At 43.8% G+C, this 26768-nt stretch overlaps 1 protein-coding gene across 2 annotated transcripts in view; it reads right to left on the reverse strand.

Annotated features, from left to right (window-relative positions):
- The window catches only part of SLC6A11 (solute carrier family 6 member 11), a 133708-nt gene that overhangs the window by 75280 nt on the left and 31660 nt on the right, over window positions 1-26768 (reverse strand). For both annotated transcript variants that reach the window (XM_036030806.1, XM_028518917.2), the window contains exon 5: window positions 22684-22816. In XM_036030806.1, coding sequence (XP_035886699.1) covers window positions 22684-22816 — 133 coding nt within the window. The remainder of the gene's footprint in view (window positions 1-22683; window positions 22817-26768) is intronic.

Consider the following 26768-nt stretch of genomic DNA (forward strand, 5'->3'; position numbering starts at 1 on the left):
CCACTCTAATTTGTACCATCTTTTGTTAAGTGAAGACACTAACCCAGATGATCCATACTATTCCTTTCTACTCAGACATGAAGCGAAGATTCTGGAAATCCCGAAGGCAGACTCTTGAGGATGACCATCCTCTACACCTGAAGTCAACCAGGAATGGCAACAGAGTCAGGAAGTCTTTGGAAAGGTCTAACCAGTAAAATTAAATGAGCAGTTAGAATATACCAGCCAAAGAGATCACCATTTCTTGGTGAGCCATAGTGTTAAACTTCTCTGTCACACTGTAGCAAATGAGCCTGACAGGGTGACAGCCAATTTTGGGGGGATCCCATCATCAAGTACATGGGTTAGAAGGTCTCTGAGACCTTTCAGAGTCTCCATATTCCACCCATGTGAAATGAGGACAATGCCTATCTCAAAGGTGGATGTGAAGATTAGAGATCACCATGCAAAGCACCTGACACAGACACTGCTCAATAATTGAAAGGACCCTGATTGCCTTTGTTGCCTATCATTGGGTCAATAAGCAGTATTCCTTCAGCCTAGTGAGTGAGATGGTCAGCAGAGAACAACATATCTGGGGGTTCAAGAATGCAAACAGAGAGGCTGGAGTAAGCACTGCTTCATCTGTGAGGGTGGGCAGAGGATTGACTCCTGAAACTCCTTATGGGATTCTCTTATAGACAGTGGGAGTGGCTGGCAATGTGGCAGTAACCAAAGGCTGGTATAAAGAGGTAGTAATTCATTGGCTGGGAAAAATCTGGGTAAATACAGCACAGAGGTAAGAAAAACATCAGGACAGAAGGAACATGTACACAGCCATCCAGAGCAGCTACAGCAGCCAGGCTCTGGAATGAGGGCCAGAGAACAGTAGGAGTAAGTCTGTGTGGCAATTACAAACAAGAATCCTTTGGACTCTCAACTCCATCCAACGACTGTGGCATCTAAGGGGCAGGGTATAGACAGTACTTAGATGAAGTGGGAAAAATTATAGTGGAATGAAACTAGGCAAGAATGAATTCCAATCTAAAAAGGTAAAAGGGACTTTTCAAAACTTGAGTTGGAGGGAAGGATGGACCCATCTGTGTCATCACAGACACATACATGACAGGAATAAAGCCTGCCCTATAAGAGGGGAGGTGACTTTTGGAAGAAGCCAAGGATAGTGAGCATCACCAACCTTTGTGAAGCTCCAGGAACCCAGCAAAGGAGGAGTTTGGGGGCTCCCTGTTGAGGGGTATGTAGTTTCTGGGAGCTCAAGTGCAGCTCACATTGGAAAAATTGCTGAGAATTATCAGATACCTATCCCAAAATGCCACTCCCAGTCATGGCAGGCCACAAGGGATGGATTAGATCAATGAGGCATCTTCAGGACCTGGAGCATTGTGGGCAAGAAACCAAACATCTTAGGAGCCCAAGGAATGGTGTTCCTCTTTCTTTCTGCAAATGGTTGGGCCATAAAGATCATCTACACCCATGGCCTGTTCCAACCTTGAGATTTCACAACTTTATTATTTAGTAATCAAGGACATCCTGGTTGGAAGCAGAAAGCAAAGAAGGAAAAGTGCTCAGTTCAGGAGAAATGGAAGATCAAGATGTACCTGATTAGAATGGGACTAATATTTATTGTTGGGCCTAGATGCTTTATTCTCATGTTATTCAGCTCTACAATATGGAGACTGTTATCATTTCCATTTCATAGAACTGAAACTGAGGCACCCAGAAGTTGTATATTTGGCCCATGGTTGCATAGCTCAAAGAAAGGCAGGATTCAAGTTCGGATCCATTCAACTCCAAAACCAGCACTCAACCACTACACAGCCCCATCGGGAATTCAAGCTTTATCTCATAACACATCTTCCTGTGATTCCTAAACAAACCTAGCACTTTTCTGCACACAAGCCTTTGCTTTTATCATTTCCTTCACCTGCAAGGTTCTTTGTCCTTTGTCTACTTACCAAATCTTGGCAACCTTCAAGACCAGTTCAGATACCATGTCTTCCAGGACTCAGCACTAGGCCATCCAGGCCAGATAATACACTGCTTCTATAACCTACAATTGATTGAGCAGTATGGCATACAGATATAGAGAATGGCCTTGACTTAAGAAACGCCAAGTTCAAATCCAGCTTCTGTCATTTTCTACAGTATGTGACTGACTTTTGGCAAGTTATTATATTTCTAGATCTTGGTATTTTCTTCTGTACAATGGAAATAACACAGCAAATTAATGCAACCCCTTTGAGTCTTGGGTACTTACTTGTTTAAACTGTGGATAACAGTTCTCACCTCTCATGGTAAATGTGAGAATTAAATGAGCCAATGTTTATACAGCACTAGGTATAACGACTTGACACATCAGCCCTTAGTAACCAGCTCCTCTTCCTCCTTTTACATGACCCTTCTTTTATTCCACCTTCTCATACACCTGCCTCTTCCCCCCAGTTGAGATCTATTGGAGGGTAAGACCCTTACTCATTTATGCAGGTTCTGAATCCATTCTCCAAAGTCCTACATAAACTGTAAATAGTTGATAAATGAACACATTCAGACCTCAGTAACCCAGTGAGAACAAATGGAACAAAACAGGATATAATCCCATGTGCCTTCAATGGGCCTTTGGTGTAAATTATCCCAGTTCTCACTTGAGCCTCTCCATCTAAGACTAAAGAACTTTCTATTTAATTCATTCACCAGCTATTTATTGAGCCCTCTGTGGGCCAGGCTCTGTGCTGGTTTTGGAGAGCATGCTAATGAATGGAATGGGTGTACAAGCCAGCCCTAGACACAGACAGCTAAGTGATGGACCATAGTGGACAGAACAGTGGGAGCTCAAGGACACAAAATGATGAGGTATGGCTGGGCAGGTCCTCCTGGAGCTGAGCTTTGAAGGGGAACAGGCTGTCCATCTTACTCCAAAGAGTCCTGATCTACAATGTATTGTGCAAATAAATTCCTTAGAGCAAGAAGGGTCAGGACATGGAGCATGCAGGGCACTTCAGCCTGGGAACAAAACCTCTAGTGAAAGAAGCAAATTGCATGGTGGCAGAGAAGTTGGGCCCGAAGTGACAAGGTAGATAAATAGCGGCCACAATCATTAAGATGGTTGAGTCCAATTCAAATCCTTGTCTATGGAAGATCTAAATATCACTGGACAGGGGAGTCTACTATTTAAGCCTATTTCATGGTGAATCAATGCTATTGATTTTTATATAGCTCCACCATAAAGATCACAAAAATGAAAACAAATCCTCAAAGAAACACAAGCAACATAAATATTCCATTCACAGTACCCAGCCAAGCTTACACTGGCTTTAGGAGGTATTATTTAGTGCCTGGAAAACACACTTAGTACCTTGGCTAATAATGATTTAAACCCCATCCATCTCTTGGACTACAAGGCTGGTGTTGCTATGGTGACCAAGGGCACCATCAGAACACACCATTAAATCCCAGGCAAGGATTTGCCAGTGCAGGAAGGCTGTCAGGTGAGAAGTACCACTCCATGTCCTCTTACTGTATTCTTCAACATACTGGGTGTGGCGATGGAGATGTGGAAAGGAGAGTGCCAGCTGATGCTCAGGGCCTGTGTCTATAGCCAAAAAGGTCGAGGAGCTGCCTGGATCCTGCAAACATTGCCTAATCTCTAAGACAGACTGCCTCTTGTCCATTCCACAGGCCAATGACTCAGGCCTCTTCTTGCCCTTCCTCAGGCATCCTGAGCAATACAGATCCTTTTCAGGCCATGCATGCTAGTTGCAACATGCCCCTTCCTAAACAGCTTTATTTCTAGAAAGAAAAATCATCTATGCTTGCCTCCTGCTCTTCCTGTTCTAGTTTTTTGTTTTGTTTTGTTTTGTTTTGTTTTTTAGATTCAGTTGTTGATAGTTGTGAATTTGTTGACATTTTAATATTCATAGTTTTGACCTTCTTTTTCTTAAATAAATCCCTTAATATCTCATGTAATAATGGCTTGGTGATAATGAACTCCTTTAGCTTTACCTTGTCTGGGAAGCACTTTATCTGCCTTTCCATTCTAAATGATAGCTTTTCTGGATAGAGTAATCTACATTGTAGGTCCTTGCTTTTCATCACTTTGAATACTTCTTGCCAGTCCCTTCTTGCCTGCAAAGTTTCTTTTGAGAAATCAGCTGACAGTCTTATGGGATTCCCCTATAGGTAACTCTCTACATTTCTCTTTCTGCTTTTAAGATTCTCTCTTTATCTTTAAACTTTGGCATTTTAATTATGATGTGTCTTGGTGTGGTCCTCTTTGGGTCCAACTTGTTTGGGTCTCTCTGTGCTTCCTGGTCTTGTTGTCTATTTCCTTCACCAAATTAGGGAAATTTTCTTTCGTAATTTTTTCAAAAAAGTTTTCAATTTCTTGCTCTTCCTCTTCTCCTTCTGGCATCCTTACATTCAGATTTTGGTATATTTGGAAATGTCCCAGGGGCTCCTTATACTATCCTTGTTTTATTTTAGTTCTTGTTTCTTCTTGCTATTCCAGCTAAATGCTTATTTTTTCCTTATGCTCCAAATCATTTATTTGAATCCTGGCTTCCTCCCTTTCACTGTTGGTCCCTTGTAGATTTTTCTGTATTTCACTTAGTATAACCATTTCTTCCTTTATGTTGTTGCCATATTCAATGAGTTCTTTGAGCATCTTGATCACCAATGTTTCGAACTCTGCATCTGATAGGCTAGTTATCTCCATTTCATTTGGTTCTTTTTCTGGGGTTTTGTTCTATTCTTTCATTTGGGACATATTTCTTAGTCTCTTCAATTTGGCATCCTCACTGTGTTTGTTTCTGTGTATTAGGTAGAGCTGCTTTGACTTCCTGTCTTAGTAGCATGACCTATTATAGAAAAGGCACCTGTAAATTCTGTTGGGTGGAGTGTTAGGTAATTGCCAGGGTAGAGCAACCCACTTCACCACTTTGTGGCTGTGTGTGAAAAGAACACTCAGAGATGAGACAGTGCTGCTACCTGGCTTCTGGAGGTTTGTCCAGTGATCGCCCCATTTCTAGTCACTTCACCTACTCCCTGTATGCAACTGGAACCCTTCCAGCTGTTGCCCTGGTGCTGAATCCCAGAGTAGGTGAGCTTGTGTATGTTCTAAGACCATGTAGGCCCTTTAAGTGGAGTCCCTGAAAATCTGGCCATTTTTTCCGCTGCCCCAACCCCCACTGGTTTTACAGCCAGAAGTTATGGGAACTTATCTTCCTGGCACTGGAACCCTGGGCTGTGTCATCTGGGGCTGGGATCCCTCACTCCCAAGGTATCCCTCACAATTTTTATCCACCACACATGAATGCGGTACTGCTTGTGCTGCCGCTGTCTCTCTGTGCCACACTGCATCTCCTCGCCTCTCTGCCCATTTTCAATTCCACCCCTCCTACCAGTCTGGATGAATGTGGCTTCTCTAAACCCTTGGTTGTTGGACTTCCATACAGTTTGGTTTTCTGCCAGTTCAGGGTGTTACTTGTTTTGAGGTTTAGTTGTAATTCTCTCTGTTGTTGTGCGAGGCAGCAAAGCATGTCTTACTACACCTCAATGTTGACTGGAAGACTGATTCTGCATTTTCTGGCAAAGAAACAACCAAGTACTTTATGGATTTAAGAAAGGAAGACACACATGAGTAGATGAAGCTGTATTTTGTTGTTACTGCAGTACTGCAGTCTTGCTGTTATAAGTTAAATGATATACTAGCAATCAGAAGAATCTGCAAAGGCCTTGGGAAGAGATAAAGAAACTTCAAAGCAACAAAACTCTGGTGTGGTTCCTTCATGTGTCACACAGGAATAAGGTTAAGAAAAGTAGGGCAGATTAGGTAGAAGTATTTTTGCTTCTGGTAAACATCCTTCTTAATGAAAGCATTATGTACCTTCTGGTATGCAAGATAACAGTGTAATGTAGATGAAATATGGCACACCAGAGGATTCTCTTCTTTTGGGGGACATGGGCCCTTCTGAAAAGCAGGTGACAAGTATGGGCCTTCATCATAGAAAAGTGTACATATCCACATGATCCCATGATTTTTATATAATTCTAAGGGGTTCAGAGGCCCCTTGAACATTTGTAAGCCCCAGGTAAAAAAATCCTAACATACATACTCAGGACTACACTCTATATCCCCCTTTCCTGAGCTCTAGACATTCACATCTGTCACTCAAAGATCTCCAGTTGCTGTCTTACAGGCATCACAGATGCAATGGGTCCCCAGAGAAACTCATATCTCCCTCAACTCCAGCCAAACCTCCTCCTTCTACCTCATCACACTGTCCAGCAACACTACCAAGCCCTCAAGCTGGGAATGTAGGTTTCATCTAGGACTTCTCTTTTTCACCATCTACATTCAGTCATGGGGACTGATTCACACTTGCTTTTTTCTCAAGCCCATCCTGTTCTCCCCCATCTCAAAGCTGCCTACAGCTACAAAGAATCCAGCCTTGGCTCCCAGCTACCTATTTCCCATGCCACAATCATAGTAACCTTTCTCTAAGAAGAGCCTGCTCCTATGACCTCTCTGTTTGAAGCCCTTTAGTGACTTTCCATTACTCTCAACTTATAAGTAGGCTCATCTACAAACCCTTTGTAGGTTGGTCCCTAACTACCAATCTAGCATATCTCTCTCTGTTCCCTCTCAAGAATTGTCTGCTCTTGCCACACCAAACTTCATTCTGTGCCTTTTCTGAGACACATGCTCTCTGTCACACTCTTTCTCTCTGGACCACCCCACATGTTGCACAGGGACCACATCTTGGATATTTGTATGTCTCAAGAACCTATTAGGGTACCTGGAACCCAGGAGATGTTTAATAAGTGCATGGTAAATTAATCTTATGGCACATGGTTCCATAAAACATGAATGCAGTATTAAATGTTACAGTGACAGAGGATCCAGAAACACATGAAAAGATGCTCAATATCACTAGCTATCAGAGAGATGCAATTAAAACCACAATGAGATACCACTTTACACCAGTCAGAATGGCCATCATAAACAAAGCAACCAACAACAAGTGTTGGAGAGGTTGTGGTGAAAAGGGGACCCTAGTACACTGTTGGAGGGATTGCAGACTGGTGCAACCACTATGGAAAACAGCATGGAATTTCCTCAGAAAACTAAAAATGGATCTGCCTTTTGACCCAGCAATTCCACTGCTAGGATTATATCCTGAGAACCCTGAAACACCAATCCAAAAGAACCTATGCACCCCAATGTTCATAGCAGCACAATTTACAACAGCCAAGTGTTGGAGGCAACCTAGATGCCCATCAGTAAATGAATGGATCAAAAAACTATGGTATATTTACACAATGGAATTCTATGCAGCAGAAAGAAAGAAGGAGCTCCTACCATTTGTGACAGCATGGATGGAACTGGAAAGCATTATGCCAAGCAAAATAAGCCAGGCAGTGAAAGACAAATACCACATAATCTCACCTTTAACAGGAACCTAATCAATCTCACCTTTAACAGGAACCTAATCAAAACAAACAAAGAAGCAAAATATAACCAAAGACACTGAAACAAAGGAAGAGGAGAGGGAATTTCAGGGGAATTTCAGGGGAAAAAGGGAAGGGTTTACAGGAACGAGTATAAGTACACATGGATAAAAACTAGGGATGGGTGGAAATGGGAGGGAGGAGGGGAGGGCTGGGTAGGTGGGTTGGGATGGGAGTAAAAGATAGAAAATTGTACTGCAACAACAATTTAAATAAAATTTAAAAAATTAAAATAAATAAATGTTACAGTGAAGCAGAAAAGCAGAGTGGGTTCCGGTCCCAGCTCTGAGATCTTAGGCAGGTCATGGCACCTCTTTAAGCCTCATATATACAACCATAAGGTGGGAATGAAAGTATCTATTTGAGAGAGTTATTGTGAAGGTTAGATAGAATGTGAATTAGTGAATGCCACAAAAACAGTCCTGTCTTCTAAAGGGCAACCTGGAGACATGTGGAGTCATTTCAGCTCATTACAAAGACAGGTATGGCATTAATGACCAAGGGCTAGGAAAGCTGGTGATCCTGCAATGAATGCATTGGACAGTTCCCACACAACAAAAACTGCCCTATTTTTCATGATTTCCAAATGTTCCACCAGATATTCATGTGTGTATATGGCAGGGAGCTGATTATAATTATAAAAACTAGAATCTAACTGTTTTCTATATAAGTATGACCTCAAAGCTCATCTTAATGTAAACTGAGTTTCCAGAAATTCAATTACCATGTAAATTGAGGAAAGGTTGTACTCTCTTTTATTCAGTACTTTACCAAACTGTGGTCATTATTTCAGAAAATTGTGTCACTAACAGCAATGGAAACTAAGTGGAATCTGAATGGCCAAAGCAACACCCTTCTATCAGTCCACATTTGCAGCCTTTGCACTTGTGGTGATTCTATAATACTATATGTGGTTAGCTCTATCTCAAGATATAAACCATAGAGAAACAATATTGACAAAATTCAATGGAACCTTGGCTTTCTTGTCTTACTTCCAAGTGATTCATTCCAGGTGTGGGCCAACACCTGACTACCCCATGACATTTGTGGTATGCCTGAGCATTTTTCCATAGTGAAAAACACGTGTTTTGTTATAAGGAGCTTCTTTTTGCTTTTCCTTTAAAGTATAGGTGGGTCTTATATCAATTTTCTCAAACTTACCTGTGCAAGTAGATTATTTCTGAATTGCATTTCAGGATGGTAAATGCAACATTTAAATCCTTATCATCAGTAAGAGTTGTTGGATCTGTAAAGGGCTTAAGCAGCCCTGGGGCCTTATGAAGGACTCAGTGCTGGGACTGGCATGGAGTGAGCACTTGGTTCTCAGTGTTGATACTGTTATGGTGAGCATTCTGGGTCAGTCCTAACTTTGACACAACATACTTGTGATTCAGGATAAAGATTGTGCCTGCTTCTGCAGAGATTTATCTGCTCCAGTGTTCTCACTGGGGGTTCTACTTCATTACACATGGATAGTTGCCAAACAGGAAGGAAGACAGCTGCTGTTGTAGCATAGAACACAGTGTGAGGCCTGTCTGTGCCTCCTCTACTTTCCCCAAATACATCCCTGCTCAAGAACTCTCCATGGCTCCCCACCTCAATGGGCCTCGGATCTCAGTCTAGCACTTCTGTTCCCCCAACTTGAAATCTGGCCCATCACTACCCTTCTGCCACAGTTACCCTTCACTTTCCATTTCTTACCCCTCCTCCCCTGGAGGCTCAGCTCAGCCCGTCCACTTGGCTGTCCTTCAAAGTGAAGCTCACATCTCACATCCTCCAGGAGGCCTTTACAGACCACTCTGGGACACAGTAACTTCCTTATACAAACTCCATACCAGCAAGAACTATGCTATTATTCGACAGTTCATCTATACCACCAAACTGTGTTAATTAGCTTCAAGTGAGTGAATCCACTGGCCCATGAAATTTATTAAGTGGAAGAATGGGTTTATAAAAATGACCAGCAATAACATGAAAGCAACAGTGATTAGCATGTTTACTGTACAACAAGCATCATTCAGGTGGGAGAAACACTGGTTTGGGGAATCCATCTTTGTAGATCTAGATTCAAATCCTGATTCCTCCACTAGCTGTGTGACTCTGTACACAGAGCTTACCTCTCGGGGCCTCAGTATATTCACTTATAAAGGGTATTTGCTAACACTCACCTGATAGTCTGCTGTGAAGGCTAAATTAAATAATGAATGTAGAATGCTGAGCCCGATGTTGAGCACGCATAGGCACTCTGTAAATGTTTTCTTAGGTCACAGGGAAAGACCCAAGCTTTGAACCTGGGTCGATCTGACTCCATAACTTTGCTGACCCCCTTTCCATCTCCCTGCATCCCCCTGAAAAGGGACTTGTACCTACAACTGCACATGGGGTCATACATAATTCCTACTGATCTTGCTTCATTTTACACTTCTTTCCCATAATACAGGTTTTTCCTCTGCTGTTACCTTGGCCATGGGCAGCGGGGAGGGTCTGGTTGTATAACTGCCAGGAAGTACTTTGAAACTTTTACCCCAATCAATCAAACAGGTCCTTGCAGGTGATAGGCACCACACACTTGTGGACTGACTGAATTAACCAACAAAGGACCTGATCCCAGAACCATGTGGCTCACCCTAGCGACAAAACAATGTGCAATGGCCTCTGACATATAATTGATGCTCACTCAACACATATAAAGAGGAAGAAAAATGAAGAGATGTGGGAGGAGAAAAAATACAGCTTTTGGCCACTGTACATGGTTCCTTCCACTGGAATCCCCTTTCTCCTCTGCACTTGGGTAATTAATAACCATCCATACCTCATGGCCAGCTTGGATGTCATTGACTCTCTGGGTCAAGTTTCTCCCAGGCACAGGGATGTTTTGTAACTGCCTGTTTACTTGTCTGTCTACACTCTAGCCTCTAAACTTGTTTAGAGTAGATATCTGCAGTCCTGGGCACTGGCCATGGTACACAGGACATGCTTAATAAATATTTGCCTCTCAGGGTAAGAAGTCTCCCCAGGGCCCACAAGCACAGCAGTCATGAGACAAGTAGAGGCAAACTTAGGTCAGCTGGATGCTGCTGACTGCAAGAGCCATGGGTATTTAAGAGAAGGCCAAGGAGGATGAGGATGGGATGGTCCAGTGAAGGCTTCTTCAAATAGTAAGACAGCAGGATGGAGAAAAAAAAACAGTGGATGAGGAAGCAAGAGATTGTATAAGGCCATGTGCTGCCAGCCACCTGCCAGTGAACATAGGGAGAACCAGTGGTGACGGGGAGAGAGACAGAGAGGCAGTTCTGAGGGAACCATTGTTTGGAATGACTGAGGCAGACATAAATCTCCTCCATCCAATCCTAACATTTCCCAAATGCCAAGCCAAGATTTGAGCTGGGCCTTCAACCATAAGCAGAATGTCAGGAGGTTGGAGAGGAGAAGGCATCCAGGCAGGAGAAGAGAGATAGTAGGGGCCCAGTCTTGCTGGAGGAGGCAGGTAACATACAAAGATTTTCTTCTGGGAGATAAGCAGGCAATTCTGGCAGAAGTTTCATACCTTGTAAGCTTCCTAATAAAATAATCTTCCATAGGGCAGAAAAACACTTTACATAAAATATTTCCTTTAACATTCTCAATGATGTGGAAAAACTAAATATCCTGAGTCCAACAATCATAGAATAGTGTATGATGTCACAGGATATTTACTCAGTGGAATTTAAAGGTCATCTTTTGGCAAAATGGGTGGAAATGCTGTGTGATGAACTATAAAATGAAAAAGGCAAAATACTGAACTCTATTATGTGATGATCAAATGAGGTACAAACTATAATTATATGTGTATAGGAATCAGAGGGCAACATGTGAACAACTTGGGGAGGATATTCTTTTATTTTGAAACAGCTGTTGTTATAATATTGTCTGGGCAATTTTTAAAAATTGGTGCAGGTGCTATAAGGGATGGGGAAATACTGGAGAGTCCAGAGGGGAAGTCATTCAATGAAAGCCACAATTAAGGAAGCCAAGTCTGGCAGTGAAAGACAAGCAGCGGGCCTGGGCAGGGAGTGTGACAAGGTAAACGACTGTGCCATCATCCAGGTATGAAGTGGGACACACCTGGGTGAAGGTGATGGGAAGGCTCTGTAATGTGCAAGGTAGCTAGGCTACAGTCCCCAGTCATTCAAACACAAATCTAGGTGTTGCCATGAAGAAGTTTTGTAGATGTGATTAAAGTCCATAATCAGCTGACTTTAATTAAGTAAGGGAGGGCATCGTAGATGATCTCAGTGGGCCTGATTCAATCAATAGAAAGGCCTTGTAAGGCTTTGTGAGCTGAACTGGGGTTTCCCTAATGAAGAACTTATGCCTCTGGGCAGCTCTGCCATCTTCTGCCACAAAGAGTTCCATCCTGTCCTATGGACTTCAGACTTGTCCAGCCAGCCCACACAATCACCAGTTCCTCACTCTGAATCTCTCAATATACTGTATTTTTGCCGTGTATAATGTGCACCCACATTTTTGTGCACATTACACATAGGATTATTATATCCATGTTATATAATCATTATGCCCATATATAATGTGTACCCTTATTTTTCCCTCAAAAATTTGAGCAAAAAAGTGTGCATTATACATGGCAAAATACAATATATCACCTGCTGGTTCTGTTGCTCTGGTTGAACGCCAACTGACACTGGTGGCAACAGGGTGGGGAGGAAGAGGGAACCTAGCAAGCACACTGGAGGAAGACAGTGGCTCCTCATCAATTCCTACTTACACTGGCATGAGCTGGCCAACTGCCTCCACACTGACATCAAAATAGGTGCCTCCCTAACATGCCAGCCCCCTGCATGGCCATCTGGGCCACATTCTGCCTAGGCCCCTATCTTCCCTCACTGCTCCTCCAAATGCCTCTTCAGGATTTTGCTCCTCACAGTTCCCATCACATATGTCAGAGCTGGTCCACATGTCACATCAGCTCCTGCCCAGAGTGTCCTGGACATGCTAATCCCATGCTCTCCTCCTGCTCTGGTGTGCTCTGGCTGCTAGCACCCACACTAGGCTGAATTATCCTCTTACTAGTGACACCAGCACAGCTCCCCAAACCTGTCACTTGTCATGCTAACCTTGACAGAAGTGGAAGCTGAGGCCCAGAGAGATGAAGTGACATGAATGGCCAGAGAAGGTCAGGGTAACTGGCACTTAACCATACATAGCCAGAAAATGGTGGGGCTGGACTCCATGTCAAACACTGGCTCATGTAATTCTTCCTCGTCACCATCTCTGTCTTCATCTTCTTGGCACAATTCTTGAGGGCAGGATACACAACTACCAAGTCTTTTAACCTTCTCCCCTAGTGCCCAGCATAGTGCTAACTCAGAAGGCACAAAATAAATGCCTCACTGGTTTCTGGCTTAGTTTTCCAACAGCTCTGCACTAGGTCTGGCGCTGAGTGCAAAGCCACTTTGACTCTTCTATCCCTGCCACACAGGAGAGTGGGTTCCCGTGTCCCAGGGAGACCCAGGCACATGGGTGGGCTCCACACAGTGCCAGGTGCCCGAGGTATTCCCTAAGAGTTAACAGGGCCTCCCCCAACCAGGATCCTTCTCAGTGCCCCTATAGGCTTTCTCAGGAGGTGGCCAGCTCTGCAGAACCCCTCCCACCCAGCAACCACTCAGGCTTTGGGGGGCCTTTGTCCTTTAATAAAGACGGTATTACTGAATCGCAAAGCTTCCCTCCTTTCCAACCTTCCTTGCTGCCAGGGTTCCCACTAAAGGTGAAGCGCTGTCATTCAAGGCCAAAGAAAGAGCTGAATCAAGATGCTAAACTCTTTTGACTTAATGTGACAACCTACAGCTCTCCTTCAACCACAGTTATGTGAGAAGCACACCCAACTCAGCACAAAGGGGCCTCTGGGTGGCTGTGGGTTTGGGTGTCTTAGGGTTCTAGGGATCTCTCCACGGCTGCCTGGGCTCTCTGCATGCATCTCATGAACGCTCTAGTTTCCTCTCTGAATGCAGACATCAGCCGGCCGGGGGGAGCCTCCGCCACCAACGCCGTTCCCTGCTTGCTTCAGGCTGTAACAAAGACTACTTGAGGGCCGAAAGACAGCGCTGCCCAGTTCCTTTCCTGAGCCTGTTCTCTTCCCTTTCACATATCTTTCCCTTTTATTCTCCCTGCCCCCTTCACTCCTGCTTTATGCCTCATTGAATCCATTAGCCACTTTATAGGGTGCTCCTGAAGAATAAATTTTCTGTGTGGGGCTTCTGATGGTTTCCCTGCTGGCAGCTCTAGCTGCCTTGGTGGTGGTGGAAGGGGGAGAAAAAGGCAAACTCTAGAGAGAGGAGCCTCCATGGCCCCTGTGAGGCTGCATCTCCATCTGGCAGTGGTAGGGCTGGCTGGCTCAGCAGACGGCCTCACCTGCCAAGGACTTTCACCCTGGCCCTCCCTGACCCCAGTGGGCTCTGATCCCCCATGATCTTAGGTCAAGCAGTTTAGGCCCTGTAAACCTTTGTCTTCTCACCTGTGAAATGGGGATAATAATCATACCCTTCTCATAGGGTTGTTGTGAAGACTCAGTGGGTTAATGGAGTAAGGGCTTTAGAACAGGACCTGGGTCAAGGTAAGTGCCATTCAACATTTGTTTTTACTATTATCATCATGCAAGACAACATGGCTGTTTAGGAGTTTTTGTGCCCCCTCCAGTCCCTCTACTTGTTGGTGAATGAAGGAAGGGAAAGAAAAAAGAGCAATTCAAGGCTATTTGCAGCTGTTTCTGTATGAGTGTGTCCGTGTGTGTGTTTTCTTTTTTCCTGCCTTGGTGTCCTAGAGTTCTGAAAGGAATAAAAACAGAGCCATAAAGCAGTGAAAAGGCATGATTCTTCTTAAAATCCCAGCTAATCCTGCAGCTTCCTTTAAAGTGGCAATAGGAGGAGGCAGAGAAGAGACCAGAATTGTTTCTGCAGCACCCTCCCCTCCCAACCACTGCTCCTAGAGACCAGGAAACTAGGGGGAAAAAAATCCATAAATCAACCACAAGGAGGAGGACAGAAGAAGGAACCAGGCAGGGAGAAAGCAAAGCACAGGATGCAGCTGGGGAGGAAGGGAGGGCAGCATGAGGGGACACTTTGACTATCTGGTGGGCAAGGATGGATATCTTCAGAGGGTATAGCACCCAGGCCAGAGGCTCAATGAGCAATCCCCCTTCAAAAGTCAAAGGATAGGAGTAGGTCCTGTACAACAACGATGCCACACCAGAAAGTGTCTCTGATCTGATCACTTCTCTCCATTCCACTGCCACCTCCTCCCCAGTTACCTACTAAGAGGGCTCCCACAGCCTCTCCATCCCCACCCATCCATTTACAACAGGCAACCAGAGCCAGCTTTTAAGAATGAAAATCAGATCATGCTATCCCTGCTTAAAAACTTTCAGTGTCTCTCCATTGCACTTAGGATAAAATCCACAGTCTGACCCCGACTGATTTATCTGCCTCACTGCATGCCACCATCAGGTCCATCTGGGTCCCAACACACTTCACCTCTCAAATTTACCAAGTCCTTCCTATTTGAGAACTTCATGCATGCTGCTTACTTGGCCAATCCTTTCCCATCCTTCCCATCACAGATGGAGCACCCATCTCAAGGAAGCCTTCTCTGACCCCTCTGAGGAGCTCCCCTACCCTCCTTCTCTCTCACCGAACCCCTTCTCCCATCCACAGCATTTCTGTGACTTGTTCATTATCCATCTCCTCTACCAGGCCATAGCTCTATGATCTGGTTCACTAACCACTGAAAAGAGCCCCCAGTCTGTCACAAAGTAAGTATACAATAAACATTTACTGGATAAGTGGAAGAATGAATGAGTGCATAAGAAACATCCATAGCAAGTGAGCTTATGGCTATTAAAAAATAGCAAATTTGGGGGGCTGAAAGACTGGGGTGAAATTTCAAGTATCCCTCAGAAAAGCTCTCCATCACAAACCATCCCTATAGCTTTTCAGTGTTTGAAACAGTCCACGCTTCGACAGCAGTTTATATGTTAGTTTCTTGTTAAATGGCAAATAGTCTAGATGAATTAATGATAGGTTAATGCAGAGAAAGATCCACAAACTTCTTCTATGAATATCAGACAGTGAATATTTTAGGTTTTGTGAGTCACATAGTCTCTGTTCCAACTGTTCAACCCTGCTGCTGTAGTAGCACAAAAGCAGTCATAGACAATGTGTAAGGGAATGGATGTGGCTCTGTTCCAATAGAACTTTATTTACAAAACAGGCCATGGGCTGGATTTGGCCCTCAGGTCAAAGTTTGCCAATCCCTGGATTAGACGAAGGCCTAGCAAAGTTAAAAGAGAAGGACACAGTAATGATTGTTTGTTTTGGTCAACAAATAGGCTTGGCAGGTTTTAGGAATTTCACAAAACTGTAACATTGCTTTACATGCTGTCATATGCTAAAATAGAATAAAGACAAGGACACACCTTGAATTTACTTGTAATTATTGTTAGAATACAAAGCATTTCATTTGTGTCATTCTGCATGTCAGGAATATATCTGTACAAATGGGAAATTATAAGAGCAATTTTCACTCTGGTGGTACTGAGGGCTCAATATTTGTTAAATATGTGGTTGGCTAGATAGACAAAAAATGGAGAGGACAGAATGTTTTACAAGGTGATTACAAAAGTAGGTTTACTTGGTCAATAATTAGATGAGTTGTAAAGGAGGGAGTTGTCGATAATGACTTGGCTTCAGGCTTATGAGATATGGGAGGAGCTGATGGTAGAGATGGGCAAGATGAATTTGTCCGATGAATTAAAAAACAAAGACAGAGCAAAGGAAGTCTTTTCAGCAAATGGTCAGCCACATACAAAAAAATTAACTAGACACAGACTATAAATCCTTCATAAAATTAACTCAAAATGGGTCATAGGCTTAAATGTAAAACACAAAACTATAAAGCTCCTAGAAGATAACATAGGAGAAAATCTAGGCGACTTTACATATGGTGGTGATTTATTAGAGGTACCCCCAGAGACATAATCCATGAAAGAAATAGTTGGTAGGATGGATTCATTAAAATTAAAAACTTCTGCTCTGCAAAAGACAATGTCAAGAGAGTGAGAAGATAAGCCACAGACTGGAAGGAAATATTTGCAAAGGACATATCTGATAAAGGATCATTAAAATACTCAAAGCACTCTTGAAACTCAACAATAAGAAAACAAACAACCCAATTATAAAATGGGCTAACAGACACATCACCAAAGGTACAAGATGTTCCACATCATATGTCATCAGGGAAATTAAAATGAAAACAACAGTGAGATACCACAAGGTACCTATTAGGAAGGTCAAAATTCAAAAACACTGACAACACCAAACACTGGCGAGGATGTAGAGCAACAGAAACTCTTATTCACTGCTGGTGCAAACGCAAAATGGAACAGCCACTCCGGAAGACAGTTTGGTGGTTTCTTACAAAATAAACATACTCTCACAATCATGCTCCTGAGTATTTAGCCAAAGAATTTGAAAACTCATGTGCAAATGTTTACAGCAGCTTTATTACAATTGTCAAAACTTGGAAGTATCCAAGATGTCCATCAATAGGTGAATAGATAAACTGGTGCATCCAGACAATGGAATAGTATTCAATGACAAAAAGAAATAAGCTATGAAGACAAGAAAAGACATGGAGGAACCTTAAATGCATTTTACTAAAAAAGAAAACTAATCTGAAAAGGCTACATACTGGATGATTCTAACTATATAACATTCTGGAAAAGGCAAAACTATAAGAGACAGTAAAAGGATGAGTATTTACCAGCGGTAAGGGGGAGAAGAACAGGGAAAGCATAGTGGATTCTAGGCAGTGAAACTATTCTCTATGGTACTACAATGATGGATACATGTCATTATACATTAGTCCAAACCCACAGAATGTACCCCACTAATAGTGAACCCTAATGTAAACTATGGACTGTGGGTATTTATGATGTGTCAATGTAGGTCCATCAGTTATAATGAATGTGCCACTCTGGTGAGGGATGTTGATAATAGTGGAGGCTAACAGGGGAGGGGGCATAGGGGAAGTCTCTGTACTTTCTGTTCAATTTTGCTGTAAACCTAAATATGCTCTAAAAAATATTTAAAAACAAACAACTCAAGAACACAGAAAAATCACAGGTGTCTTCATGCTCTCTCTAGTTACTTGATTTCAGTGAATTGTTTTTTCAATTATCCAGAGTGAAACTGTTTATCATGCAGAAGACAACAAGTTACAAACAGCTTGGATGTTTCCTCTTAAGAAAGCAAGTATTTCAGAATCCTCCATTTATTCAGGGCTTAATATACAATCAAGAAAAGTTTTTATGCATTTTTTTAAATCCAGATGTCTGAAATCTCTAATAGTGTCTAAGGAGAGGAAGAAGAATTATGTAAAACTACAACTGAAGCCACTGCACTGGGGCAGGGATATAAATGGCTTTCTGAGCCACCTACTATGTGCTCAGAACTATGATCAATGTGCTCACATCGAACCTGTACAGGAACTCCCACTAGAGGTTAGTACAGATGGGGACCAGCCTTAGCCAAGGCAGAGAGACTCAGGCTTGAATCCCAGCTCTGTTCCTTCCAAGCAGGGTGGCCGTGGGCAAACTTTGCAATCTCTCTGGACTTCTACTTCCTTATTTGTAAAACAGGGGTTGGACTTAAAAACTAAGGTGCTACCCAGCTCTGACTTGCTATAAGTCTAATATTTCAGAGCTAGTTTTCAGCCATTAGAACCCTTACCTTCCTAGGATCTCAGTCTCTAACTGTTCAATTGTTTCATTGTGACATAAATTCACTGAACAGCAATTGCCTATCTGTCTGTGTCTGCCCTAGTAGGCTGCATGCTGTGTGGGGGACAAGACTATCAGCTGTCCTTTCCATTGTATTCCAGCACCTTGTAGGGAGCCCAGACACAGGTGGAATTCATTCGTTCTACAAATATTTATTAGGCAACAGCTACAGGGCACCTTGCTACATACTGAAGCTAGCCTTTAGTTAGTATCTCTCCAGCCTAGAGCAGCTTCTTCTAAGAGCAGCAGTTGCTCACTCTGACCCTGGGAAAATCCTGAATGTCAGCTTCTATGATATTAGAAGAGTATAAACTCCTTGAGGAGGGCACATGAGAGGATGGAGCTGAAGGATACCGGCAGAGGCTGTCCCTGGAGGACATGCTAATGCAATTCAGTACCCATAGAGCCATGGGAGAGCACTGCCAGGACTTCACCTGTGGCCTTGTCACAGCCTCACAAGCGATCTACTTGTGATCTGAACCCAAATCCCGCTTAGACAACCACCTGTCAAAAGGCTGAGCCTGAAACGCATGCCTCGAGGAGCCGGCAACCAGCTGTTTGAATTGAACTGAGGTTGGGGTTACAGTTTTTACCCTGGAGAAAGAAGGAGGTCAGGAACTATTTCTTGAGTTAATAAAATTTCAGATATTTCTGCTGAGGTCTGAATACAGGAAGTGGGTTGGAACTTAGTGGGAAGATAGGGTTCTCCTGCCTTGAGGTAGGAAGAAGGGTCTAGCAGGCAAGAGGCAGGGTGATCTCTGCCCTCTCAGGAAGACTCAGATGACCCTACATTTATTTTTAGCTGTTTTTGTACAGGGTCCAAAAAGCCCTTTGGACACTGGGCTCACAAAAGGTGAGGTGAGAAATAGTAATGAAAGCATCAGACCCTCTCTTAAAGATCCCATGTACTAATCCAAGGATGCCTGGCCTCCCAAAACTGTCAGATTTGACCCACAGAACTTTGTCATCTGAATATAACTGGAGCTGGGCCACCAGACTCTAGTTCCTGACCTGACACATGACACTCTCTATGTGGCTTCAGACAAGTTCCTTCCCCCCTCTGAGCCTCAGTTTTCTCATCTATCAAATAAGGGTAAGGGTGGACCACATGGTCTCTAGGGAATCTCACAGGGCCAGCAAACCACATCTCATCCTGGATGCTAAACATGGCCTTGGGTATGGTACATGGGAAGATCCTTTAAACCCCAGACTTTAGGAAAATGCTTAACTGGCTCATTTGACTTTAGCATTTACCTTAAAAGCATGTTTAGATCCCGCTGCAACCAACAACCACTGAATACCTACTATGGTACTAAGCTATCTCATTAATTGCCTCTTCAAAACCAGCCCATAAGAAAACTAATTTTCCCCATGTCACAGATGACAGGCATAATGGTACACTCATCCAGAGCATGTGCTATGTGATCCTCAAGGCCTGGGGTTAATCTCAGTCCTTAGCTTCCTACCTGAGGGCCCCTGAGCAAGTTGCTTAAACTGTTCAAACCTTAGTTTTCTCATGTGTAAAATGGAGAAGATGCTAGCCCTTGTCTCCTGGGGTTGTTTCAAGGTTTGAATGCAATGGACATGTGAAGTGCTCAATAACCATTACCTATCATTACTTATAAGTATTGAATTACTACTACTGCTATCATTACCATTTATACTAGAGATGAGAAAAAGTAGACTCAGAGAGGGTGGGTGAAAGGACATCATTCAACATACCACAATGTTCTAAATTTTTGAGTTTATGGACAGGCAAAGTGGGTCAGTATTGAGGTACAAAGTTGCCATGTAACTCTGGCCAGGCTACTCAACCTCTCAGTCTCAGGGTCTCCACCTATAAAATAGAGGCAATATCTCCCAAGTTCATGGGATTTCATGTGCTAATGTAGATGAAAAGCCCCTGACAGAGTGTGGAGTGAACAGAAAGCCATAAAGAAATGGTCCCTCTCTCCCCATATATCTCTTCTGAAATCGCCAAGAATGTAGCCTTCAAGTTCCTTCCTTGGAACTCTGTTCCTACACTAGAATTCTCTGAGAAAAAAAAACTCTAATAAATAGATTTAATGACCCAGCCAATTGGCCCCACTGTGGGACTGAGCTTTCTCCTGAGGACCAAGTGAAACCTAATTAATCCATGACCCATGTCCTGGGCCTGAGGACCCAAGTCCACATATGCACTTGGACAACACATTCAATGCATATGCAAAGCCTTGTCCAAGCAGCCTCACACCCTCCCTCCGGTTCCCTGCCCACAACCATGCACACCACTACCTAGCCAAGCCCCGCTGGCCTCAGTACCAACTCCTGAGGATGTGTAATCATAGAGGAAGCAATAATAATACCAACCATGACACCTCCTCTCTTCTCCTTATGGTTCACAGTGCACCTTCACTATTAGCTGAGTAGGGCAGGAGCTATGTTTTATTCATCTTTAGATACGTACTGAATAATGCTAGGTACAGGGTAGATACTTGGAAACTATTTCTTGAATAAATACATTTTACCTTTATAACAAGATTTTCAAAAATTACCATTACTCAGCACTTACTATTAGTTACATACCCTGCTATGCACTGTATGTGCATTCTTGCATTTTCTCCTGGCAACCACCCCATACAGTGAGCCATTATCAATCCCTGTTATATAGAAAAGATATTAAGTGATATGCCCATGTCACAGCTAGTGAGTGACAGACCTGAGATGTGCATCCTGATGCCAGACCCTGGTTCTTAATCCCTCCCATCATTCTCCTCCTCTTTAGCCAGAAGAGGCAGCAAGGAGGGGAACAGGAGCAACGTATAAATAGTCTGAAGAAATAGATCAAGAATGCAATGACTTTTATATTTGAAAAACCAGAAAAATCCTATTGTTTTCATGATACAAACCAGAGAAAGCAAAGATCAGCAAAATCATCTTGGCTGAAGAGACATATGAGTCTCTGTTCTAGTCAGGCCTCAGCTTCCCTATAGCTCATAGCATGGGGCTTGTTGATATCTCTTCTGTGTTCTCCTAAATTCCCTCCCACAGGCCACGCATCTCTAAAATTCTATCACTTTTCTCTTGATTCCTCCTACCACTGGGGGAACTCAAGGGACCACCTTTTGTAAAGGGACCTGGAGTTGGCAAGTTCCTGTTTTCTCAGAGGTTTTGTTTCCAGCCTCTGACCTAGACAGTACCTTACAATCCACTTTATGAGCAACTGCCTACCAGAAGCAAGCAGGCATGGAGTGATGAGGTTGGTCAGAGTGGCCCAAATATAAGAAAAATTTCATTTTCCTCAAGAAAAAAAGAGTAGCACAAAGGAGGAAACTAATGGAATTGATGCTCAGCCACAGGATCGGGGCAATAGAGAATGGTGGGGATTGTGGCCAACCATGTATCTTTGGAAGGAGGAGCTGTTGCTAGCTCAGCCACATTCTGCCATGTACATGTGCAAGCTCAGTATTGCCAAATCTTTCAATTTTCCATGGGAATTCCAGAATCCTATGACTTTTTTCAACATGAATTTTCCTAATTTCTGAATGTTGGAAACTAATTTTTTTCTTTTAAAATTAAAAATAAAGTACATGAGTGGGCTGGACTTGGCCATGAACTACACATTATAATCTCTATTGATCCTTGTGGCACAGATGGCTGTGCTCACCAGATGTCCCTATCTTCTACTACACTTCAAAGCCTTCCTTATATTACATCAGGCTTATGTTTCAGGTTCTGGCCAGCAGCAATAACTGGAGGAGCCATAGTAACTTTCAGGACAGGGCACTTAAAAGCCACTGTTTCCTCCCATTTCTCTTCACTGAAGAGGCACCAACCCTGGAGGCCACGTGGTACAAATGGCACAGCAAAGTAACAAGGTGGAAGGGTCTGCTCTTCCCTCCACAGATCTCAGGCAGGTGACAAGTTGGGGTCTGTCAGTGGAAGCAGCCAGAATTACCTGCACTGGCATACACCTATAGCACATGTCTTGATTACAAAAAAACAATGACAACAAACAAACAAACAAAAACCTGTTTGGTAGTAGTTGAGCACTTCCTAGTTTTTGAAGCACTTTCACTCCCCTTTCCACTGCGTGGCTCTCAACTCAGTAAGAAGACAGGATAAGGCTTTGTTATCTCACAGATTAGCAAAGGCTCAGAAGGTCGAAGTGAATAGCCCTGAGCTGTGTGACAAATAAATGGGATTCTAGCTCTGAACTCCTGAGTGAACTACCTGTTCAGTGCTCCTCCTACCTCCCAACTTTGCAATGTGCACTCCCTGGCACTCTCTGGGTCACCTGTGAGCTGGCACAGGACAACTCACACTCTCCCCTACCTGCACTAGTTGCTTGAAGATGCACCTCTTACCTTTCCTGTGGACTTGGTCCCCTTCCAGATACAGAAGTAGCAGATGGTCCAGGCTGCCAGAAGACACAAGGCCAGCTCCCAGCGTAGATTCCCAATGTGCTCAATCCCATCTGAGATAGCCAGGACCCGGCGTCTGAGGAAGAAAGGGCCATGAGTCACAGGGACCGGAGATGGCCCACTTCAACCAAACCCTGAGCAAAACTAGTGCTGCAGAGAGGAAGGGACAGTTGGCTCATTTCTTTACTCACCACCCACCATTAACCCAGCACCTTCTCAGTCAAACCCAGGGATGGGTGTGGGAGCCTCATAAAGGAGCAAGACCCAGACCCCTGCCTTCATGGAAGCCCGGTTAGCAGGCAGTTTATGGCGCAACATAGTAAGGATATGATGGGAGAAGCACAGGGCCTTTGGTTTGACCAAGACACCCCTACCCTACCTCAGGATACTAGGAGACCACAGGACTGTCCATAAACACTCAGGTCCCTCCCTCAGCAGAGATCACACACCCTGGCCTGCTGAATTCAAGGGAGGCCACTGGACTTGCTCTGGCCAATGGCACCTATGTCACTTCAGACAGAAGCTTTCAGAGCCAGGTAGTGTGGTTCACCATGCCCCCTTTTCACTACTGTGGCTGTCATGGTAGAAGCATGTTAAGATGAGCCTCTAGAAGCCCGAGTGACTACTTGAACCTTTCTGTCACCCTGTGTCAGAGTGTTGGGTGAACAAGAAATGAACTCTGTTGCTTTAAGCTACTGAGATCTTTGGGGGTGTTTGTTACTGTAGCATAAACCAACCTATCTTGACTGCTACAGGGGGCCAGGGAAAGCTTCCTGGAAGAAGTAACATTTGAGGCTACTGTGAAAGATGATGGAATTTAGCCAGGAGAGAGAGGAGTCAAGATTATTTTAGGTCAAGGAAATAGCATAATCAAAGGCCAAAAAAATGAGCGTGGAACATTTGGGGAATGCTGGAGAACAGGGATCAGAGGGAAAAGCAGAAAAAATACACAGAGGTATCATCAGGAACCTTCAGTAGCATGCCAAGGGGTAAGGGTATCCCAGAAGGCCCAGGCTACAGGAGAGAGAAGACCCCTAGGTGCACTGAAGCAATGCCTCCAGCCTAGCCATCCCTCAGAACCCATCCATTCCTCAGAGATGACACAGGTCTGGCACCCAGAACCCACTCCTGGAGTTTGTGTTCCTTTAAAGTCAAACTCGCCACGCTCCATATTGTGCAGAACCATGGCACCAAGACAAACCCCTTCCAAACTTGCTCCATAAACTCCATCCTGGCTGCCAAACCACCCCTACCAGACTACGCCAATTGCCTCAGTGCTCTGGGAACGTTCTTTGAGAAAGCAGCTCCCAACCCACCAAGCATGAAAGCCTCCCTCAGTGTCTGTCTCCCTGGGAATCCGCTTGGGGCCTGATTCTGCATTAATTACTCAATGACACCAATTAGTACTGGTCTGCAGGCTCCTTCCAGCCCCAACCCCCACAGTAGAAACCAGGCAGGCCCCCAAACAAAATTGGGCTCTGTGCAGCCATGGATTTACTCAAGGGAAACCAGCTCCCAGACCTATAGCCAGAAGTAGGAACATCCACATAAATATGCATTCATTGAGCAACTACTTGTGCCGGACATTACATTAATACTAAGATACTGAGGATAAGAAGGTATGCATGGTATGGATCTTGCACTTGACTAAGATAAGTCAGAAACAAAAGAGGTACAAGTTATTTAAGAAAGGAGATAGCCACATAGTTATAACAATAATCACTTTATTTGCTTCTTATGTCTTAGCAGCCTCTGGCTTTAATTCATTTAAATAACTACAGGTCTTATTAAGTTAAACCCAAAGATTATCTATTATTACAAAATAGCAGCAGACTCCAAAGCATTATCCTTGTGGGATGCTTGCCAAAAGATAAAAATTCCTGGGCCCCATCCCAGAACCAATGAAGTCTTGATCTTTATGGAGTGGCCCCTGGAAAGCTGCATTTTGCCACATTTCCCCAAGGATTACTCAAGCACAGTAAGACTTGGGCACCACAGAAGAGGAGATTCCCGGCAAGAAAGGAATAACTTACGAACTCTACCAAAATAGTTTTCAATCTTTTATGTTTTGGGGGAGGTGGGATGGGGAAAGAGCTGGGAGAGGGAGTCAGGAATCCCTTGAAAAGCTATTTTCTCCCCAAAGAAATACCCTGATGCACTTACCCACTCCCAACATTCTGCAGGAACTTCAGGGGGCTCACTGACCACCTTGTCTCCAGATTAAGTGCCTTGTAGACAACACATACCCACCATCTACAAACTGACCCCCAAAGTGCCCTGAAAGCCCATTATGAGAAGGGACAACCCGGAGCAGGAAAGTGTGCCACTGCAGATGGAAAGGACCTGGGTGTGTTCTGTCTGACTCCATTCCAGCCTCTGATTTTTTTCTTCAAGAAACATTTATACAAGGTCTTCAGCTAGCAGGGATGCACATGCCTTCTTGTTGATGTAGTGGCTTTCTGAACTAGGAAAACTGAAAACTGGAAAAGACACAGAGACAGGGAGAAAGAAGGGGCAGACTAGCCAGGAGTAGGCTGGCTCAGGTCCCCTCTATTCCACATTCTGGATGCTGCAAACTTTTGAGTCATGCAGGCTGCTTCAGCTCCCTCTCGCTTAATTGAACAATCTAATTCCCAGAATGGGAAGCAGATTACTAAAAGCTATGCAGAATGAATTGCTCTTTTGTTTCACTAGACACTATTTGAAAACATCCTCAAACTATTTTCTTCAGGTTTCACCAAGCACTGACTCTAACTAGCCATGGACCTTGGGTTTCTAAAGAAAGGGGGCTTGAGGGCCAGGTTCTCAGCCTGAAGGGCTGTGAGGTTGTTTTGAAACCCACAAGGGCAGCCTTTGAGAGCATGGGGGCTGGGCACTCAGCTCTGGGGACTTGGAGAAGGCACAGCTCTTCCTGGGAAAGAGCTTTCTTAATGACCCACCCCCATAAAGTGCTGGGACAGAAGAAAGGTCTGAATAAGGAAGAGTTTGCTGCCAACACCCTGGCAAAAAAAGGGACACAGGACCAGACCTCCCAATACTGACCAGGGAGCGGGAAATGTTGAAGACTAGATGGGACCTTGAAGGGATTCATTTACTCAAGTAATATTGTGCACGTACTGTGAGCCAGACACAAAAGCAGATTCTTCAGAAAGTATTCTTTTTCAGGTCATAAGAGCACAATATTTCTAAAGATTTCCACCCAAAGGCTGAAATCTCAGAGGTTGGAGATATAATGCCTGTGCTTCTCCAGCCCTTGGCACATACAGACATGGGATGATGGGCTCAAATTCCAGTGCTGCTACTTCCCAGCTGTGTGACTTTGTGTAGGGGACATCATGTCTCTGAGCCTCAGCTTCCTCATCTGTAAAATAGGAGTGGTGATACCTCCCTTCTACAGATTTTCAAGTATGAACTCATCTAACCATCTCAACAATCCTTGAAGTAGGTACCATTACCATCATCATTTCAAAGATGGAAAAACTGAGGTACAGAGAGGTTAATAACTTGCCCAAAGTCATACCACAAGCAAGTTAAGGCTATAAATTGAACCCGGGGATCCTGATTCTAGAGCCCACACTTTCAGTCATAATGTTAACTTCTAGATTCTCCTATAACACTAAAATCACCACTTCTTCTCTTCTTCATAAATTAGAGCTAAGGTAAAGGTATGCCCCAAAGCTATCTTCCATGTCTTTGTGTGTCAGACAAAAAAAAGTATACTGTATGTGTCCTTTATTAATTTATACAAGAAATACTTATTAAAGTGTCTTCAGTGTGCCAGCTCCTGAGCTATGCCCAGGGGTCCCTTAACAGCTTGTGGTCTAATGAGGAAGGCCGACGAGTTAATAGAGAAGGGTGTGGAGAGAGTTATGACAGAGAAAAGCAGGGGACCCTTACTGGGGATCTGGCCAACATCAGGATGTAGAGGTGGAGGTGGGTCCTGTCTGAAGGGTAGTTAGCAAAGGAGAGTTAGCAAAGAAGAAAGAGGACATTTGGGGGCAGAAAGGCCACTGAGGACAATAACAAGC

This window comes from Phyllostomus discolor, chromosome 7 (genome assembly GCF_004126475.2).
Source record: "Phyllostomus discolor isolate MPI-MPIP mPhyDis1 chromosome 7, mPhyDis1.pri.v3, whole genome shotgun sequence".
Lineage (NCBI taxonomy): Eukaryota > Metazoa > Chordata > Mammalia > Chiroptera > Phyllostomidae > Phyllostomus > Phyllostomus discolor.